General features: G+C 40.8%; 1 protein-coding gene across 1 annotated transcript; it reads left to right on the top strand.

The window, feature by feature from the left end:
• The first annotated feature begins 284 nt into the window (after positions 1-284).
• c5h4orf54 (chromosome 5 C4orf54 homolog) lies at positions 285-11,558 on the top strand. The gene is made up of 2 exons (XM_041984463.1): positions 285-4,824; positions 11,043-11,558. The coding sequence occupies exon 1, from the start codon at positions 285-287 to the stop codon at positions 4,800-4,802; it is 4,518 nt and encodes a 1,505-aa protein (XP_041840397.1). The 3' UTR covers positions 4,803-4,824; positions 11,043-11,558.
• The last annotated feature ends 10,857 nt before the right edge of the window (positions 11,559-22,415 follow it).

Genomic DNA, 22,415 nt, shown 5'->3' with positions numbered 1-22,415 from the left:
GACCCCTGATGGTCCGCGAACCTCAGCTTGAGAGTCATGTGTCCTAGACAGTACCAAGTAATGTCTCTGCACTTTTTTAAGATACCCGGCTCGAGACTTCACGTGCGGTGAGCTGGAATGTCTGGAGCGCCCCGGTGTCATCGGAGTCTGTCTCTTCGGACACGGAGCTCTGCTTGCCGCTCCATCTCTCTGCCTGGAAGTCGACGGACTCCCGGGTGGCTGCGTCTCTACCGATTCTTTTGTTTCAGACATCAAATGTGTGCTAAAAAGTCGCCAGCTCAGACATGAAAACAGAACCAAGCTGCGCGGAAACGGCGGCAGCGCGCCAGCAGGTGATGGATCTGCTCCGGAAAGCGGGAGAGCATTTCTTGGAAAAGCGAGACGAAACCAAATACGTTGAATTGGAGACAGAAAACGCGAAGACAAGCGGAGGAAAACCGGAGGACGAACTCCGCTTTTGTGGGAGAACCCAAATGTCCAACAGCGGTGGCGCTGGAGCTCTTTGCGCAACGGAGCCAACCAATGAGGTGGAAACGAACGAAGATAAACGTGGAGGAGACACCAAGAACAACGTTCCTCATCCATCCTCGTCATCTTTTCCTCCTTGCGTGAAAAAGCCTGAAGATTGCCTCAAACTGGGAGATAGGAATGCGCGCTCCACGACGCATCCGGACGTCTCCAAAAGAGATGAGGATAAAAACTCGCAAGCAGAGAATTTACAGGATGGAGGTAATTATCTGAGCAGGGGAAGTGAGTCAGATGATTACGAGGAAGAGGATGTTGTCAGTTTGGTGCTTTCTGATGACTCAGGCCCGTGCGTAACGGAGGACGAGTCCCATTACATTACCACGCACGAGATTCAGCTGTCCGAGCTCTCTGACCATGAGGGGGACTACGACCTCGGGGTCGCCTCCTCCTCTACCAGCTGGGATCTCGAGGATGACCACCAGGCATACTCATTTGTTGATTATGCGTTTGAGAGTGATGGAGCGGGGGAGAGGGGGGACGACCGGCCGCCTCCTGACACTCAGGGCGCAGCAGCAGCAGTCAGCACTCTGCATGAAAGTGATCCGGCCAAGTTCACCAGCTCAGATGAGAGCGCGTCAAAGTCCCAGCTGGAGCAGCAGTGTGGTGGCAACAGCGGGGGACAGATCCACCTGTCAATCAGAACCACTTCCAGAGCTATAAATGGCCCTAGCAACATTCAAGAACAGGAAAATATTCTTTATCATGCCAGGCGCTCCGGAGACATGAGCCGCTATGTGTTTAGAGGAGTTGATGGGAAGGCAGAGACATTGTGTGACACGGCGAAGTGCTTCATAGCCGCGCCCGGACGCTTGCACTTTGGCGGCAAATTCAGGGGAAAGGAGGTCACCGAGTATTCCAGTGGTACGTCCAGCGCTGTCAGCGAACTGGACGACGCTGACAAGGAGGTGCGCAACCTGACAGCCAGAGCCTTCAAGAGCCTGGCTTATCCTTACTTTGATGCCATCAATTTCAGCACCTCCAGTGAGTCCTCAGCCTCAGAGCATGGCATAGGCATTAACAGGTGGTCCACGTTTGTAGACCTGAAGTATGGGAAAGTGAATATGTCACAGGGATTAGACCAAAGTCTTGTTTCCTGTCAAAACTCATTTGAAATAGCGAAAAACATAGACAAAAGAGGTTATAAAGGAGTTGCACTGGCAAGCATCAAACCGCCCACCAGCAAGATCTTCACTCTGAATGGCAACCCAAACAAAATACAGCTGATGGGGCAGTTTGGTCAAGGCCCCAGTGGGGTGATCAGGCTCACTGAGACACTTAATTTTCGTTGCAATGTCAATTCGGGTACGTCTGGGAGAGAAAGAGGCACTAACTTTACACAAAACGCTGGGGGATCACGTTCCAGAGATGAAGTTACCAACAGTTTTCTAAGCAGCCAGAGGAGAGGGGTCAGCGAGTCGCCCTTTAAAACCATGGAAGGCACGCACAAGAAAGCCATATTCGCCTCGAGCCTGATCAAAAATGTCATTTCCAAGAAAATGCAGTTTGAACAGGAGCGCAAGATGGAGAGAGGGGAGATCATTGAGCCACATCGGACGTCTTCCTCGTGCTTTACGCACCAGGAGAGCGACGCGCACAGAGCGAAGGGCAGCAGAGAGCTGCAGAGGCAGAGCTCCAGGTTTTCTGAGAGTAGCTCGGACTACGCTATAATGTGCGTGGATGAATTAGGGGACATCGTGGACAGCGGCTCGTGTGATACCAAGAGCGACTCCCGGAGACGAGACGCGAGCGTTCCCGCACCAGAAACTAATTTACAGCCGGTGAATGAAGGTGGAATCGATACTAAAAAAGGCGCATTGGACGCGTCCAAAAGCACGCTGCTTCGGAGCCAAAATAGCGCGTTCAGATGTTGGAGGGACGAGGATCTAGGGTTTCAAAAGGATCATAAAAACGATAGAACTCTGGAGGACAAGCTGCTCTCAGCTCATGACAAAGAGGGAGAGGGGGATCAGTACTCAGCAGCCAGCAGCAAACTGACTAAAATGTCTCATTTGTTTGTGCCAAGTATCCAACTGCTGTCCAGCGACGGAGAAATCGGTCAACAGCTGCAGCGCACAGATTATTCCCAATCTAGAGACGAGAGCGGGATCAAACTGCGCTCTGACAACGCTTTATACATCACAGACTCCAGGCGTTTGGCAACATCGAAATCTCCGGAAATCAAAATAAACCTGAGGAGCGTTAGAGACTATAAAACTGAACCTGTCGGTGTCTCCAAACTGCGCTCTCCTAATTTGCGCCCTAGCGCTCCCAGCTGTATCAGAACAGATGACTTCAAATGCCAAGCGCTGGCTGCGGCCTTAAAGGGTGAGTCTTCGGATAAAGTCCCGCACTTCATGGTTAGAGACATCAGAGATAATAAAGGGAAACTGCAAACGCCGATTCACCAAGTTAGAGATGTGCGCAAGTTAGTTAAAAGTTCATATCACTTTGTTTCTTTGGATAACAACGAAAACAATTCCAACGTTGTCTCAGCTGACCGCCATCCAGAGCAAAAGAAACAAATGCACTACAGGAATCCTAATTCTGTCTCCCCCATAGTGATAAAATGTCAATCTGTGAACACTAACAATGCTGGGAAAGAGTGTGAAAACCTGGATTTAATCAAACAGGAGCCGTTTGACGCAGACAAGTCGTCTCCAGAGGGCGCCAGACTGGCTCCTTCTCAGAGGGGAACAGGGAGAGCCCCGTTAGTTCTGTCCAACAGTCCCTCTGAGGGAAGCAGTGGGGTGGGAACTGAAAGCAAAACAGACTCTAAGAAGCAGGATAAAGTATCAGATCTGACAGAAAAGAAGCCTGAATCAAAGATAACAAACCAAGTGGCTCTGGAGAAGCTCCAGGCTGCTGTGAAAACTATGGAGCAGCTTTATGTGTTTGAGAAAAATGAGTGGAAAAGGAAGCGTGAGCCCCGGCCCCTAGTGGACAGCCACGTGCTGTCGCTGATCTCCAGCGAGGAGCAGGGAGGGTCCGAGGAGGAAGAAGCGAGAGGGTCCAACATGGACAAGGTGGTTAGAAGAGACTCCTACCCAAACACAGACAAGACGCCACCAGCGATAGCAGCTTCTCCCGGCACGGAGAGCTTGCTGAGGCGGGAAGACAGAGAGCTGCTAAAGGCCCTGCAGGTTTCCAGCAGCCGTGATGACAGGCTTCCTGCCAAGTCCATGCAGGCCTTCAACACCACAGGAAGCAAAAACACCTCCAAACCCTCACCAGCTGCAAATATCCGCCAGCAGAACAGCGTCACACAGATGCCTCTCAGCAGCAAAAACTTTGTCCCCAAGTCTCCAAAGCTGCCGGTGTCTCTGAAAATCAGCCAGACCAGGTTAAACGGAAACGGAGGGGCTGAATTTAAAGATGTGGACAGATCTGAGCATCAGTTCTCCAGGTCATCAGCTGACAACGAGAACTACCTAACCATTCCGGTTAAATCACACCCCAGCAACTGCAAACAGCCTCCAGCTGCTGAGAAAACATCTGTGTACATGTTCACCACCCAGTCAGACCCAAACTCTCCTCCTGGACATGATGGGTCTGGCATCAGGGTCCAGGAGGACCAGAACCAGACAAAACGCTCCAGCATTGTGATGGAGACCCGTTCTCCAGAGATTCCCTCTGCTACCATCTATCACTCCTTACCACTGGGGCTGCACACCAGTCAGCCACAGGTGTACTGCTTTTCCCCAGCGATGACTCCAGCTCCCACTCTGGACCCCTTCCAGGCCACCCAGAGGAAGATGCTCTTGGATCCGACCACTGGAAACTACTACCTGGTGGACACTCCAGTGCAGCCAGCTACTAAACGCCTCTTTGACCCAGAGACAGGTCAATATGTTGACGTCCCCATGCCGCAGCCCCCCATGACCCCCGTACCCATGCCCATGTCACCGCTGGCCCTCAGCCCCGGAGCATACGGTCACACCTACATGATCTACCCAGGCTTCATGCCCACACCTTCAGTGATACCTGCCCGGACGCTGGTGCAGTCTCAGGTGTTGTTGGATGCAGATGGTGGTGAGAAGGCTTCTTCTCAGCAGACTGAGGGAATGTACATGGAGACCCCCTTCTACATGGCCACCGGAAAATCTCCCCAGGCTGCTCCAGGTCCTCAGCAGCAGTTTGGCATCAGCAGGCAGACACACGGCTTTTCCGGCATCAAGCAGCCGGTCATCAGCATCACTTCCCAGCAAGGGCCCCGGATCGTCGCCCCACCCTCATTCGATGGGACCACCATGAGCTTCGTGGTAGAGCACAGATGAAGGCCGGCGAACATTTGGACAGGTGAGTCACTCCGACTGTTTCTCTGTTGTCAAGAAAATATCAGCATAAAAATCTGGATAAACTGTTCTTGAGAAAACAAAAATCAGATATCTGGAATCTGACGGTTAATGTGTGACATCTTTGTTTCATTAAAGACATCAGGTCTGAATTTACTCCGTTTATAAATTTCATCATTTTGGGGTTGCATAGAAACCCTCATCTTTCTATTTACATTAAAAATGATCTAATTAAAAATTATTATATATTATCAGTATCACAAGAATTATAATAAACTAGACTGAATTAGATTTTTTCCTCATTGGACTCCAAAGCGTCCTTCAGTTCAATTCAGCTTAATTTATACAGCACTAGTTTACAACAAATTAATCTCAAATCACTTATACAGACAGTCCAGTTCAGTCCAATTCAATGTAGTCCAATTATAATCCAATTAAAATAAATCCATTATGAGCCACATTAGTCCAGTTTATACTAACTGTGTCCATATAATAATGACCCTGCAATGGAAACCAACAAATCAGATCAGATCTTCTCTTTGATTCAATCCTCCATCCTGAGCTGCTCGAGGAGACAGAGGAGAGAAAAACCTCAGAACCAGAACCAGGAAGGAAAACCTCCATCGGAACCAGGACCAGGAAGAACAGCCATTTTCCTGGTCTGGTTAGAGTCGAGGACAGAAAAGAGGGGTCAACAAGCAGCAGAACTCTAATCCAGGGATTCTTGCTGTGAAAGAAAAAGAGAAACACAAATGAATGACAGCAACAGCATCAGATATTTCTACATGGAGAGTAAAGAGAGCAGAGAGGAGCCCAGTTCTATATGTACATATGTGTGTATATATATGTGTGTGTGTGTGTGTGAGTGTGTAAATGCATTAACTAATTTGTGTAATTAATTAATTGTGTAATTAATTGTGTTAATATTTTTAACGCATGACAAGCCCCATACATGCGTCATTCCTGTTATGGCGGCGAGACATGGAGTAGCGTGATGTAAAAGATCAGCCACACCCGAACCCGAACTTTTCCTGCATTTTTTTCTTAAACTCATCCTGCGTTCTACACCAACATGGCTGCTCTCTCTGTTTGTGCAGGAGCTGCTTCCTTCCTCTTTTCTCATGTTGCTCCGTGAATCATGATGGCTGTCGATGATCACCTGATCAGCTTTTCTCTCTTGCTGCGTGTGTTTATGGATCAGCTGAGAAGGAGGAAACTGGCGGTTCATGGTTCCGTCACATTTTTACCCCAAAGTGTTGTTGTTGGTTTTCTTGTCCATTGCAGCACCACCTCTGAGGGAATACACTATTAAAATTAGCTCTTTTAACTAAGTGCAGTGTGAAGGCAAAGTAATCCACCAGAATGTTTCAACCCCCAACTGAACCAAGACCTGAACAGTACTGACTTGTTTTAGGCTAGGGGTGCTTACATAAGTCCGGTCCTGGAGATCTACTATCCTGCACCTTAGACGCATCCCTTTTCCAACACACCTGCATCCAATGAAAGGCTCATTACCAGCCTTTCAGAGCTGAATGGCATGCGGATGAGGGAATTCAGCCATTTGATTCAGGTGTGTTGGAAAAGGGACGCATCTAAAAGCTGCAAGATATTAGATGTCGACAAGCGGACTTGGGTGCTATTTTTACCATTAAAAACATAAAGACAAACAAATTTAGGTTAAAGCAATTGTATGAATTTTTAAATATTCTAGCAACTGTACAGTGCTATAAGAAAACGGTCATTTACTAGGATTTGCCAGACGTTATGAGAAAAAAAGACATAGTATGGTTGTAAAGTTTGCAGTTGACACCTGAGCAAGGGTTAGCACTTACAGGCAAACCAGATGTTTAGAGGGTAATATTGATATAAGATTCCTCATAGGCAAGGTGTTCCCATGTGTGTCTGTGTGAACATGTGTGTGTTGGAGATAAAGGTCAGGCGATGGCTGGTATCTATTATCTGTGTGCACAGAAAAGCTTCAGCTGACGCCGGTTGTCAAGCTTCTGGCTGGCAGGTCAGTATCAGCCAGCTTTTTATAGGAGCTGTCATTTAAAGCCGTTGAGGGTGAGAAGCCAGCTTCGTTACATAAACACAGTATGATGCACAGCAGTAAATAGCTGCAGCTGCACCATGGGCGAACGTTTGGACTTCCCCTTCTCATCTCACAACAAGACCCACATACTGGAGAGCTCAGTTATGTTCATAGAGTAAACAGATCGTGGAGATCATGGAGAAACATACTTTTAAATCGCACAGAGCAGACACAGTTGTCCATCCATCCATCCATCCATCCACCCATCCACCCACCAGTCAGTCAGTCAGTCAGTCAGTCAGTCAGTCAGTCAGTCAGTCAGTCAGTCAGTCAACTTCATCTGTACAGTATTTATATAAGAAACAGAGAGTAGCACAAAGTAAATTTAATGCTATGCAGATGACACCATGTTGTGTTTTTCCATTTCCACCAGACCAGCGTCATGCAGTTTTTCCCAAACTGGGGATCCTGAGATAATTTCAGGGGGTTGCCAGGTCATTGTTTAAAAAAAAAATACAGCTTAAATTTAGGAAATATTTTTGGGATTTTTATTGGTGCTATCAAAATGATTGTGTTAATACAATAATCTGTGGAATTCATCCCTTCATACTTAGTGCCGCAAATTTCCATCAAACTACTTCATGTCTTTGTTTATTATTTATTTATTTATATCTAGTTATTCTATTTTATTTATATATTTGATTTTATTCACTTTTATGTGTGTATTTATTTCTAAAATATTTATTTATTTATTATTACAATTAATTTATTTGTTGTTATTGATTAATCCAGTGTTTCCCTATCCAGGTCCTCCGGACCCCCTGCCCTGCATGTCTTAGACATGTTCCTACTCCAACACACCTGAATCAAATTAATGAACTTCTTCACCAAGTTCTTTGCAGCCTGTTAATGAGCTATTCATTTAATTCAGGTTTTAAAGTAGGGCTACATCTAAAACATGCAGGGCAGGGGGTCCCGAGGACCTGGACTGAGAAACACTGGATTAATCCAATGTTAAATTGTACATTATTCTGTTCCATTAATTTATGTCCTAATTTTTTCCTCTTTATTCATTTTTTTAATTGTAATGAAATTCAGGCATTAAAATGTTAATATGTTAACGCATTAATACATAAGCAACTAAGTTATAACTCATGCCATATTAAAAATCTGATTTGGCATTATCTTGGTAAGAGAAGCAGTTTTTAGGCATGTAGTTGCTTTGTTACACCGTTAACAGAATCCACCAAAAACCACTTTATCCTCCTTATTTATGTAGATTCTGACAGTTTTCCAGCCTTACATTTAGAGGGTGCTGCAGGACAACCCATCTGATATATCACACATTAACCACTCAGTCTTCGTGGGGTCGTGAACACCAGCACATGCTATCTGGGGGTCGTGCCTCAACAAACTTCACTGGCCTGGTGAGCATCTGGTTCTCTTCACATTTTCTTAAACTAAGCAGCATAAACACCAACTGTCTTCTTCTTCTACTGTGAACCAAATCTACGGGATAAATTAGTTTATTTAATTTTGGCACTATTTCACTTTTTTTTTTTTTTTTTTTTTTTTTCCATTAAATATTTTGATTTAATGTCCATTTCTCATTCATGTCAGTGATGTTATGCCTTGTTTGTTGGTATTGTTTAGGGTTTTGAAAGGTGCCTTGAAATAAAATAGATTGTTAATATAATCAAATACAAAAAAAATTAATAAAAAAATAAGCATGAGTATTATAAACAACCAATCTCTTTCACCCCAATTCTAAAATGCTGAAAGGATTGTATATTCTAGTCATTGGGGGATCGCGAAGGTGATAGACTATAAAAAAATTTGAAAAAAAAAGAAAATTGAATCAGGATGATTAAATGAAATAAAATATTAAGTTTAATAGATAATGACACAATGAAACTAGATTAAAATGTTAAAGTAAATTAATTTAGAAATAAAAACATATCTGTTTTTAATTAAAAATGTATTGGGTAAATTTCTGTAATGAATTAATAAATAAATAGATAATTAAATTAATATTTACATGATTCAATTTAATGATGAACAAATTAAAAAGAAGAAAATAGATTAAATTCAGCTAAAACAAGTCTAAGACGGTAGGTCTAAAGCAAACTCCGGTCCTCGAGGGCCGGTATCATGCAAGTTTTCATTGTTTTCATTAATCTAACACACCTGACTGAAATTAATGGGTTATTGTGAAGAAGCTGACAAGAAGCTGTTGGATCCATTTGATTTTATTCAGGTGTGTTAGATCATCGAAACAATGAAAACCTGCAGGATACTGGCCCCCGAAGACCAGAGTTTGACACCCCTGGTCTAAAGTTTGGTTTTAAAACATCAAAGGGGGAGTTCACCACAGGTTTCGTTCATACTTGAGTTATTAGAATACCTCTTCCAAATAAATAAAAATGACCATGTTGCAAACCTTAACAATGGCTTTTGCATGAGAAGGATTTCATAAGTGTAGATAGAAAATACAAAAACTTCCAGTTGGGATCCCAGAGGAACCTTTTTTCTTCCTCAAAGATGAGACAGCACAAGCAAACTCGGGGCCACCACTTTAAATGTCAAGATATGTTAATTTCAAGAAGAGAAACAAAATTAAATCACTGAATAATTTAAATTCTCTTATACAGTTTTGATCATGGTTGCATGTTGATTTAATCACGGTGCATGTGCAGTTTTTTCCACCATGGAACAATCTAAAATGTCTGAGGTTCACTAATGTAAGAAGTTAAAGACAAATCAGCTGTTTGTGTAGGAAGAATGGGTGTTTAGTCCAGTTAAACTTGGTTTCTTTACGCTAAATATCTGTCGATGTTTTCTTTTTATTTCAAATATAATTTCAGTAAGCTCAACATTTAAAAAAGGAAAAATTAATATCAGACCATTTGTCTGAATTTGCTACCACAGTGAGGTTAAAAACCATACTGGTATGAGTACCAGTATGGTCCCCAGTAATAGCTGAGTAGCAGTGGTGTTGTGGTGGTCGGGGGTCCTCCAGATAAAATTCAGCCCCATAAAAGCTTGGGCCAGCCCTGTCTTAGAGCTTTGCATGAACACAACTAAAGCAGCTGACACACCTTCACCGGAGTCCTGAAATGTTCTAGACATGTTCTGGAGCGGAGGCATGTGAGAACACACGTCAAGATAAAATGTCTGGAGCATCATTTCACAGCAAACATTCAGAAGTTCCAGGCACAGCAAGGACCAAACTGTTTCCAGTTTAATCAGTTTAGGATTGAATATGGATGGATGGATGGATGGATGGATGGATGGATGGATGGATGGATGGATGGATGGATATGTAATGAAATTATTCATTAAACTTGTAAAAATCAGCTCGTCCTACTTCATTTTTCAGTTAGAAGGTTTATCGTATGTTCATTTTTAGTAAAAGTTCATTTTCATCTTTGAACACTCAAAAGGTGAGTGTTCAAAGATACAACATATTTTATTAGGTTTGAAATCAATTTTTGTCACAAATCACATCTCTAAAAAATTACCTATTTTAAAAATATTTGACATAGGAAATATACAATGATAGACATGCTGAAATATATTTTTTAACAAATTAAAATAATCAGTCTAGAGATTAAAAAGTTTTTAAAATGCAACACACACAGAGCAAAATGACAAAGAAAGAAAAGAGAATGAAGATAATAAAATGATGGATGAATTTTTATTCAAGGCTAAGTAATAATTTCAAAATACTTAAACTAGTGCCAGTCAAATGTATTTATTAAACTGACGATTCTCTGACAGAGTTTGGTGAACCACAAAGTGGTGAGCAATAAGCCATTCTTACTCAGTCCTTTTATACCCAATTGTGACACCCTTGCCAGTAGTATTTTCTCTACTAATTGTAGAATCTGTCAGAATGTTATTACACATTTGCCAACTTTTTTTTTCTTTAAAGTGTATTACTGACACCCAGTTCTAAATTTGTTTGTATTTAGGTAAAGACTCATTTATTTTTCATTGTGTCTATTAAATATTTATATTAAAATACAGATTTACTTTGCATTTAATAGAACTTCTGGAAACAGGGACTGTAGACATTAAATGTGTTTATTACTAAATTGATGGAAACTCATTGGTCACCTGGTTTTGGTGTTTTAACTGTTGGTGTTGTTCACAAGATGTCTCTGTTTTGTTTTCTTGATTCCCAACAGGTGAGTTTTGAGAAGATCCTGGACTGCTTTGAGTTTCCGCCCCCTCGTCTTCACTGTTTTTCATATTTGTTCATTTGGATGGTGAATTTAATGGTTCAGGTATTTGTATGAAAGAGCTGCTTCACATATTTGAGTTTGTGCAATAATACATTTCTACTTTTGTCACTGGAATGTAAAAAATATTAATTGAATTTAAATGGAGAAAACTTTAGCCATAACTGGTGATTACAATTAGAAATGCAAATATTTCTTACCCAAATGATGTTGTTATTATGTCTTAATGTTTGCACAAATATAGCAAATTATTCGTACAACTAAAGAGTTTATTACCATTTCTGTTGTTATTGCTTTAAAGTAGACAAAAGTCAGTGTTGACAGCATTTGATTTATATGAATGAAAACATTAAAATCATACCATCAACATTTTAAATGAATTAACTCTGAAATGTAAAACGTATAATAAGATTTTGTAGTGTACCATTTTTTTCTACTTTTATCATCAAATCTCTCTGTCAACTTTAGCCTGAATTAAAAATACCAAATATTTAATTATTCAATTTTTAAACCCTTTAAAACGTTATATCACTGTTTTTAAGAAGAAAAATATTTTCCATTTAATAGATTATTAGATATATTTATTTAAATATACTAAAAATGAGTAACAACATTGACTATGAAGGTTATTTTACTTTATCTTTTTGCAGTGTTAGATTTATAATTTACAACCTTCTCGGTTTATTAGAGGACAAAAGAGCTGCTATAAAAACATTACAGATTTTTTTCTATTTTCCCCTATGATCTTTCATTGAAGTTCAGTCCTAATCAAACTAGCAAGTTCATTATTTCGTTTATTTCTACCCTCATTTTAACTGTGGCACCTAAAGGGTTAATCTGTACTGTTTTATAGCAGCATTTGGGAAAAGACTTTTTGTCCTCTAATGGCTCAATATGGTAGTAAATTATTCCCCCATGTCTTGTTGGCCTTTACCAAAAATGTAAATTGGAATTTTAAAGTCAGGTAAATAGAGAGCTGTGATATAAGCGCATAACCCACAGACTGATGTCTTTATGATTTTCCTTCTTTCTGACTAAGAAGTATTATTTTGACTGAGTTGTTTTGTACACTATTTATCTGAATGTGGAACTGCTGGACAGTCCATCCTTCTTTTATTTCATGCAGGTGTTTCTGAATTGTCGTTATGCCTCAGAAAGTATTATTCTCTGTTATATGCCGTAGCTAGTGGGGTACGGTTGGAGCTGTTATTGCAGACTTCTTCCTTTCTCATTGGATGGTGTTGGAAAAACTGCAAAAGTCCTTATGTAAGAATTTGTTTTTCGTTTGGTCTTGAAATGTTTTGCTCTGAAAACGCTCACATGTGGTGACTGTGTTATTTTTTTTAAACTGATTGGAGAATCTTGTGAACTGGCACTGAAAAAAGTCAAAATTCAAAAGTTGTATTAAAAAAAACATCAACATTGGTTGATACAGAAGAAAAATGTAAATGAAAACTTCCTTTTCATTTACATGAAACTTCCTTTCAGCAGGTTATTTGTGCTGGCAGGTCTATCGCTACTGTACCGTGACGGATCATACATCCATCGGCTGCATGCTCATGTTAGCGTGCAACTCAGCTGAATGAGGAGCGAACATGAAATAAATAAGGAATAAAGAATAAATAAAGAAACGTGTAGCAGGAATAACAGAAATGTGGTAAAAGGAGAAAGAAAGGAGGTAGAGGAGGATGTTGAGGTGAAAGCTGACGAGATCTGCAATGCAAACGCTAAGCTAAGCTCAGCTAAGCTAAGCTAAGCTAAGCTTACTGAGAATATTGAGGACGTGATGATGTGTCAACTGAAAGGATCTGGATGAGGTCTCATGAGGCAAAAGTTGCTTTATTCCTGTTGGATAAGAGAACTTAAACAGAATTTCATTGTTGGGCATTTTCATGAAAAAGCATCAAAACAATTTAAAGAAACATGTATGATTAAGTGCACTCAGTTGCTCCTATAGTCTGAATTATTTTCCCTAGCTAGTGGAAACTCTGCTTGGAATGTACCAGAAACACTGAGCGGTGATCACAAAAGTTCAGTAAACCCTGATCTCAGTTGCGTTTCCACAGCAACCGTACACTTAGCTGGTGGACGGCGTATCGGCTGGATCAGGGGTGTCAAACTCTGGTCCTCTAGGGCCGCTATGCTGCAGGTTTTTGTTATTTCCTTGCTCGAGCACACCTGAATAAAATCAAATGGATCCAACAGCTTCTTGTCAGCTTCTTCACAATAACCCCATTAATTTCAGTCAGATGTGTTAGATCAGGGAAACAATGAAACCTGCCCTCGAGGACCGGAGTTTGACACCCCTGGGCTGGATAATAGATAGCAGAGCGTCAAGCTTCAGGGTTGGATCGGTAAGATTGGGACCCCTAAGAAAGGGTACTGAAAAACAAGGGCGATTCGGATTGTTATTGAATAACAAGAAGAATTTAAACAGAAATCAAAAAGGTACTGAAATTTTGTGTGGATTTTTTCCTCCTTACAGGACATTACGTTTATTTCTTAGTCTCTTCTTTCATTGTTATCATCCTTGTTTCTTTCTTTTGTTGTAACCAGCCTTGTTCTTTACACCACATTTCTGTTTTCCTTCTATATGTCACTTTGTTTATATTTGTTCAGGCAGCAGCTCAGACACGATGCCACGCAGCCAATAGATGGAGGGTATGTTCGTGTTTATGGGTGGGTAGATCCATTCAAATATCCATAATATCAATGTCAACTTTGGGATTGATATTATTTAATCAAATGTTGATAATATTGAGATGGATGCCCCGTTTGTATCAATATTATGGACATTTAGATATTAGATAATATTATCTATATCAATAATATCTTATTATCGATATCATAATATTTATATCTGCGATATTGATAATATCGATACCAACATTGGTACAGACATCGATTTATATTTGTTTTATTAAGGCTTAAAAACTGTCAGAATCTTAATAAATAAGGAAGATAGAGTGGGTTTTTGGTGGATTTGGTTAGACATGGCACCTACATGCCGACAATCAGCTTCTCTCACTGAGATAACACAGTTTTTTATAAGTCATGAGTAAGTGACTACAGACCCCTTCTCTGCCAAATAAAACTGCAATAACTTCGTTTCTGCATTGAGAAATTAGTGCATTTGGTTTTCAGATTCATTTCTTTGCATTAAGGCATGAATGTTGACTGGTCTGTTAAAAGGTATCAGCACCGGTATCTACAATGCTAGCCCTTTGTTTACTTGGTGTCGGATCGATATTGTTGCAATATCGTACAGCTCTTACTACCAGGACAAATAACTGAAATGATTTTAATCATTCAACACCTGCTAAACTGGACAATAATTTTCCATTTATACACATGAAAATTAATTTTAACCTGCATGTGTTGGTGGGTTTCATTCGGTCCTCTAATGACGACATTATGGTGGGAACGAAGAGGAACAGGAGCTGATGGTAAAGAGCCACAAAGTCAACAACTGATCTAAATAATTACCACATTTATGGTATTTACATGAATGCCATGCTAGAAATAAACAATTCCCTTCAATTGATCTTCTTTATATCTATTTAATGTGAACCTGTTGTTAACTGACGGGGTGATAACACGTTCACATTTCCAGAACCTTCTTCTGGGGTTTTACAGAACAGTACAGTGGTTGAATGTGTGCAGATTTAGCTGTTTTTGTGTTTTCTTGGAAAATTAGGTAAATGTTTATACTTGTAAATATTTTTTCCACAGTAGGACCCGACGCTGGGACGCTCCGCTGTGTGATTCTGTGACTGTTTACAGAGATTTTTGCATGAACTTTCTGGACAGACAGTAAATATGATGCGAGGGTTGAAGGAAGTAGGGTTGCCATGGAGATGTGGATGTTTGAGGAAGAAAGTGGTGCAGTAGATGGGGACATGCAGGGGATTAAGGATGATGGGAAAATAAACCAATGAAAGCTCTACGTTGTGTTGTTCAAAGCAAAAACCATCACAGCTGAATGTGACTTTTTTATTGAAGGTTTTAGCTTTTTTACTTTGTTTAATGAGGAATGTTTAAGTTTCTCTCTGTGAAGTTGTCAGGTCCTGATCCTGCAATAACATTTACACACACTGTGGTTTGTTCTGTGCTTTACTTTGAATGGAAACCTGTTGTGCAAATGTACAGCGTCATATCAACGTGATGTCAGATGCTGTTAGTGGTTCACTGTGAAAATGAAATAAACTTGGAACAGTTCTGCAAACCTGTTTTATTTGTCCCATAAATTCAGAACAATCTATGGTGTTGATTTGATTTATATTTGCAGTAATTTGGGTTTGTGTACTTTAGTTTTTCTCATGTTTGTTTTACTCAAAGCCCTGCCAGGAAAAACCACAGTGCTGATGGTTGCTTGATGCTGGTTCCAAATATTTCTGGGTCTAATAAGACCTTGAAAAGCACACTTTCTTCATAACTTAAGTTGCTCATTAAGTTGCATTTTTCCCAATGCTGTCATTAACTTGATGCACTCCTTGTTATCAGTATACTTATTACAGAACCTGTCTGGTGTCACCCAAGAAAACCTATTCTATTACTAACACAGAGAAATGAGATTATAAAGTCTTGGCCGCGTGTTATTAATACGTCAACAACTTGCCCAATGTTTACATACTTTTAAAATTTCAAACCATGTGCCTTGAACATATGAATCTAGTGTCTCTTTCGAATTATAACTTGAGCTTTTTCAGTACAAGGAATGTTCCTCCAGGGTTACCATAGAGTAGGCAGACTGTCCCAGATAAAAGACTGAATCCAGGCTACTTTATGGCTCAGTTACTGCGCTGGCAATTATGGTGTGGGCCAGAACTCGTCCAGTCCAGTTCCCAGCTTGACTTGGCAGATATCAGTTGTTGGGTTGAATGTGAATTACAGCCAAGATGTGGTCCTAATACAGGAAGCTTGTCTGGACAAAGATGAACCAGCGTTTATGAAGTAAAATTACTCACTTAATTTTGTATTGTGGCATCTTCCTCGGTTAGGTAAAGCTTCAGAGTTTCATCTCTCACATGCTGCTTCAGATACGTTATGATGATGGATGGATGGTTTCTAACAGAAGCATCACTTTCCTGTTGATAGACGACCATCATCATCATCCTCTGGAGATAAATATTCCCTCCAGAACCAGAGATACTGATAGCTGAGAAAGTTCTTCATCAACAGTGAAAACTTGTGTTAACTTGAGCTGTGAGACATGATTTTGCTGCTTTCTCTGTAATCCTCTCAGCTACCTACGTGCCTGCCATCTAGTGGTGGAAAGTGGGAACAGGTTTAAGTTTTCTGTCTGGACTGGTCCTTCTTACAATTTTTCGACATTGGTGCTTAAAGGGTTAACATACCTACTGATGACATCTGGTGACAAGTAATCTGTAATTTAACGTAAGATTATTAATGAAGCATAATTTTCCACCTTTCTCCAAATGTTGTTTACTTATGGTCCCCCAACTGCTGGAGGTCAAAAACAAGCTTTCAGAATAGCAGTTTACAAATCCTGCACATGGTTTATGGTTGTACTAGTTTACTGGGACGATCAACCCTAGAATAAAACTGAAGCTAGCTCACAGATAGCTCAAAGGATGGTTGGACAATATTTTCCTCTGTTTGTGTGCTTTTCTTCTTCCACAACTCTTACTTCTATCCCTCCCTCCCACCAACTAACAGTTATGGGCTAGAATAAAATTATTATTATTATTATTATTAATAATAATAATAATAATAATAATAATAATAATAAAACAAAACAAGAAAGAAAAAAGAAAAACGTGTTTAGATTTAGAAAAACTTACAAAGTCAAGGACAGTGGTTGTACAATGTGACGCTACACCACCCAGACCCACAGAGGTTTAGAGTGGGTACTTAGTAAAAAAACGCTGTTTGACAATGAATAAATGTGTTGTGATATTAATGCAAAAGTCTTCATTTTCTTGTCTCTTAGCTAACGTTAGTTGCTGCTAGCCTTCATACTGTAGCTTCCAAAATCTGCCATCAGAATCAACATTTGTTGAACTTGATTTTTTATTTATTAAAGACCACTATGGACCACCTGTCTGATTTAAAGAAACAGGATTTATCACCTCACCCTTATGACTCCTGACAGATAACTTTAGCTAGGCTAGGCTCCTCACCCGCCAGAGAGCTGACGTCCTGCAGCAGAGAATTGGAACGCCAGGGTCCCCGCCTTCGATGCTGCCCAGCTTTCATTGCACCTGATGCCCATGGCCCTCCCACAGGCGGTGAATCCGAAAGAGGCGCCCATGTTTCCCTTTCGATCTGAGCCCAAACAGGCCCCATGGGCGAAGACTCGGCCACTTGCCTTCATGCCCCACCTCAAGGCCCGGATCCAGAGGGAAGTTCTGGTGACCAGCGTCCGGGTAAGGGAAACTTGGCTAAATTAAAAGTTTAGCCTCCCAGTGAGACCAGGAGAAACTCCTCCAAGCATCCATCTCCAATAGGCTGGATTACTGTACTGGTCTTTAACAGGACTTCCCAGTAAGACCAGTAAACATCTGCAGCTCATCCAGATGCTGCTGCTGCAATTTTAACCAGGACTAAGAGATGTGAACACATCACACCAGTTATAACATCTTTACACTGGTTTCCAGTTTATACTGGTTTCCAGTCAGTCCCAGAACGGTTTAGGCCCAGAATCCATCTGGGATATGTTCAGAGAATACAGACCTAGCAGAGCTCTGAGATCCACTTTGGTCCACTAGTCCAGGCCAGAGTCCAGACCAGGGTCCAGACCAGAGTCCTGTTGAGAGTCCAGGCCAAAGTCCAAACCAGAGTCCAGGCCAGAGTCCAAACCAGAGTCCGGGCCAGAGCCCAGACCAGAGCCCAGGCCACAGTCCAGACCAGAGTCCAGACCAGAGTCCAGACCAGAGTCTCTACCAGAGTCTCTGGTCTGGACTCTACTCCAGAGTCCAGGCCAGAGTCCAGACCAGTTTCCAGGCCAGAGTCCAGGCCAGCGTCCAGGCCAGAGTTCAGACTAGAGTCCAGACCAGAGTCCAGACCAGAGTCCTGTCGAGAGTCCAGACCAGAGTCCAGACCAGTGTCCAGACCAGAGTCCAGGCCAGAGTCTAGGCCAGAGTCCAGGGCAGAGTCCAGGCCAGAGTCCAGGCCAGCATCCAGACCAGAGTCTGGGCCAGCATCCAGGCCAGAGTCTAGACCAGAGTCCAGGCCAGCATCCAGGCCAGAGTCCAGACCAGAGTCTTGGCTAAACAGGGAGAAGCAGCATTTAAGTGGAACAAACTGGATCGTCGGGCTGTGCAGACTCCACCACGGTCAGGGACTGCAAATTTACCTCTAATATAAAACAACATGAAAAACTTGTAACTGTGAAAATACATTTAATTTCCATGTTTTTTAAAGGATTTAATTTAATTTCATATAAAAACTTTTTAAATACATTTTAAATTCTTTTTATGTTTTAAATTTATCATAACTTCAATTTAATTTAATTTTAAAAAAAAATGTCATACTGCTTAATTTAAGTTTAGTACTGTTATTATTCTGGTGTTTTAATGTATTAACAGAGATGGATTTAAAGCAGAGGAATAATTTTCTAAATGGAATCAGTAAAATATATTTTAAATAAGCTGTTTTATTGGTGATATATGGTTTTAATTACAATTTATACAACTGACTGAATACAAAAATCTTCCATTAAATGCATAATAAAACCAGTTAAAGCAATTTACCATTCTTTGACTTAACTTTTGTACTATTGTAGATTTTGATGATATTTATTGGTAATTTAACCCCTTGATGTCAAATGTCACAAATTTGCAACAAACCAAATAATTCTATCTTTTCATTTGTATTTATTTAATAAAGTTTTTATTCTTATTTATTTATTTTTTTATTTAATATTTAATTGATGTTTATATGAATCCAGTGATTTTCATTGTTGTATTTTTTTCTTTATGCTTGTTATTTTGCTTTTATATGATTGTAAATAAATTCAGACGTTAAATGGTTAATTAAACGTTTTACAAATCAAATCAAATTTTATTTATAAAACACGTTTCATACAAAAGCACCGTGATGTGATCTCCATAAAACACACCTGATCATAATCTTTTTGATATGCACACACACACACACACACTCCACCCCCACAAAGCGGTCTGGTCTGGTCACGTCGGGTCTGCAGAGCCTTCATCTGGCGACGCCTACAGCCGCAGGAGCTGCACCAACGTTGCGTTGTTCATTAAAGAGTAGCTCCAATTCTCATTTTGGCTGAAAAATAATTAATTAGAACTCTAATGTATTAGGGTGTGGATATTTGATAGTGTCTAAATTAGAAATTGGTCTGGACTAACAAAGAAGAGGGGGACGCTATGAGTCTGAAGATTTCAGAGTGTATGGTGTCGATGACTCCGCTGACATTAAGTCAATGCTTCCATCTTCTGATGCAAATCTCCCTCCGCACTAATTGCTTGCAGGGGCAGATTAGCGCTGCTGATGCTGGAATGCATGCTAAGTAAGCAGCCGGTGAGTGTTAAGGGTTTTCTCTGCTGGCCGCGGGCCCACACAGCAGCTGGGTTAAGAGGCGGGGGAGTGGATGCATGATCGTGTTGCAGGGCTCTAACTATATATCCTCACAGGCATTCAGCACATGCGTCTCGATGACGCATTCCATCACACCTCGAGCCATGCCGCTCGCTCACATTCCCCGGCTAATTTGCAGTGTTTCCTGTAAAAATTAACACCCTTTACACGGGTTTACACGCAGTTCCAGGTTGCATATAAATAAAACCCTATTTATCAACACAATCTTTCTTAGTAGATCCTTCATTAAGTATTAATCTCTCAGAGGATCGTAGAAACGTCTCCAGCCATCCTTGTTTATTTATACTTCGCTTCCAAGGCAACAGATTTTGGATCCTCCTCATTTTCATTTTCACTTACAAGAAAACTTGTCTGAAAATGGACTTGGTCATACCAAATACTGACTTTAGACCTCATTAGACTTTTATAAACTGTTCTGGCCTTATTTACTCCATCTCCATCATGGTCATCTTAACTGGGGATCTTAACATTTACATAGATAACATGACGAATGGTGATATCAAGGAAATTTCTTCCATATTGGACATGTTTGGTTTGTGGCAACATGTAAAAGAACCGACCCACATTCGAGGGCACATTCTGGACCTGGTTATTTCAAAGGGTGTTGATATTTCTTCTGTTGTGGTCACTGACTTGGCCTTGTCTGACCATTTTTGTATTTAGTTTGATTTACTGATCACTCAGAATGTCCAACCAACCTGCTCCTCGGTTAGAAAGAGGTGCATTAATGAAAAAACAAGTGTTAAGTTTGTGGAGGCCATAGCTATGCTACCAACAACCAGTGCAGAGTCAGTTGATGGACTCCTGGATCATTTCAATCTGAAGGTCTTGAATGTAATGGATGCTGTTGCACCAATGAGAATCAAGAGCACTTTGATCAAACAAAAAACACCATGGAGAAACACCACTGTGGTCACCAGCCTAAAAAGAGAATGCAGAAAAACTGAGCGGAAATGGCGGAAAAATAAACTTCAAATTCACTATGAGCTGTACAAACAAAGCCTGCGTACCTATAACAATGAGCTGTGCAATGCCAGAGAGCTGCATTTATCTGAAATGATTAGCAGGAATGTCAACAATTCTCGCACTCTGTTTGCTATGATTGAAAAACTTACAAATCCTCCTTTACAGATAAGCCCAGAGCTCATTTCCACTGAGAAATGCAACCAATTTGCCAACTTTTTTAGCCAAAAAATTAAAACAATTAGGCAAAATATTGATTCCACACAGTCACACAAGAAAACTAGTCTGTGTCTAAAACCCGGAAATAATTCGGATGTCATGTCGCAATTTAAAATGGTTGATTTAAAAATCCTACAAGAAACAGTTTGGCATTTGAAATCAACAACATGCACTCTGGACATGACACCATCTGACTTTTTAAAAACAGTTTTTACCTCAGTAGAAAGTGATCTCCTACTGATAGTTAACAGCTCACTGGCATCAGGCATTTTTCCCAAGTCACTAAAGATAGCTGCTATTAAGCCACTCCTAAAGAAAAGGACTCTAGATGCCTCTATAATTGAACAACTATAGACCTGTCTCTAACCTCTCTTTTATTTCCAAGATTATTGAGAAAGTTGTATTTCACCAGCTTAATGACTTTTTAAGTGAAAGTGGAAATCTTGGTAAATTTCAGTCCAGCCTCATCACAGCACTGAAACAGCTCTGGTCAAAGTGTTAAATGACATTAGGTTGAATACTGATTCTGGTCAAGTATCAGTCCTGGTTCTGTTGGATGTCAGTGCTGCGTTTGACACTGTAGATCACAGAATCCTGTCGCACAGGCTGGAAAACTGGGTTGGACTTTCTGGAGCGGTTCTTAACTGGTTCAGGTCCTATTTAGAAGGCCGGAGGTATTTTGTTACGATCGGCAGCTATGAATCTGAGCGAGTGGCCATGACTTGTGGAGTCCCCCAGGGGTCAGTCCTTGGACCTCTTCTGTTCAACTTGTATTTGGGTCAAATATTACAGAACTATAGCATTAATTATCAAAGTTATGCTGATGATATACAACTTTATGTGTCTCTGTCACCAGATGACTGTAGTCCAATAGACTTATTGTGTCAGTGTCTGGAGCAGATAAACACCTGGATGAAGGAGAATTTTCTACAATTAAATGAAGACAAAACTGAGATTATTCTGTTTGGTAGCAAAGAGAAGAGGGTCAGCATTGGTAAACATCTGGAGACTCGGACTCTTAAAATCACCGACCAAGTTCGTAACCTGGGAGTGTTGATAGACTCAGGTCTGACTTTCAGCAGCCACATCAAAGCTTCACTAAGAAGCTTTTTACCAGCTCAGAAACATCAACAGAATTAAAAGTTTAGTCTCCCAGAAAGACCAAGAAAAACTCATCCATGCATTCACCTCCAGTAGGTTGGATTACTGTAATGGTCTTTTAACAGGACTTCCTTAAAAGAGCACTAAACATCTGCAGCTCATCCAAAATGCTGCTGCTAGAGTTTTAACCAGGACTAAGAGATCTGAACACATCACACCAGTTTTGAAATCTTTACACTGGCTTCCAGTCAGTCAAAGAATAGATTTTAAAACCTTTCTGATTGTTTACAAATCCCAGAACGGTTTAGGCCCAGAACACATATGTGATATGTTCAGAAAATATAAACCTAGCAGAGCTCTTAGATCCAAAGACTCTGGTCAACTAGTCCAGACCAGAGTCCAGACTAAACATGGAGAAGCAGCATTTAGCTGTTATGCTGCAAACAA

Source organism: Melanotaenia boesemani, chromosome 5 (assembly GCF_017639745.1).
Source record: "Melanotaenia boesemani isolate fMelBoe1 chromosome 5, fMelBoe1.pri, whole genome shotgun sequence".
Lineage (NCBI taxonomy): Eukaryota > Metazoa > Chordata > Actinopteri > Atheriniformes > Melanotaeniidae > Melanotaenia > Melanotaenia boesemani.
This window is presented reverse-complemented; position numbering and strand designations above follow the sequence as displayed.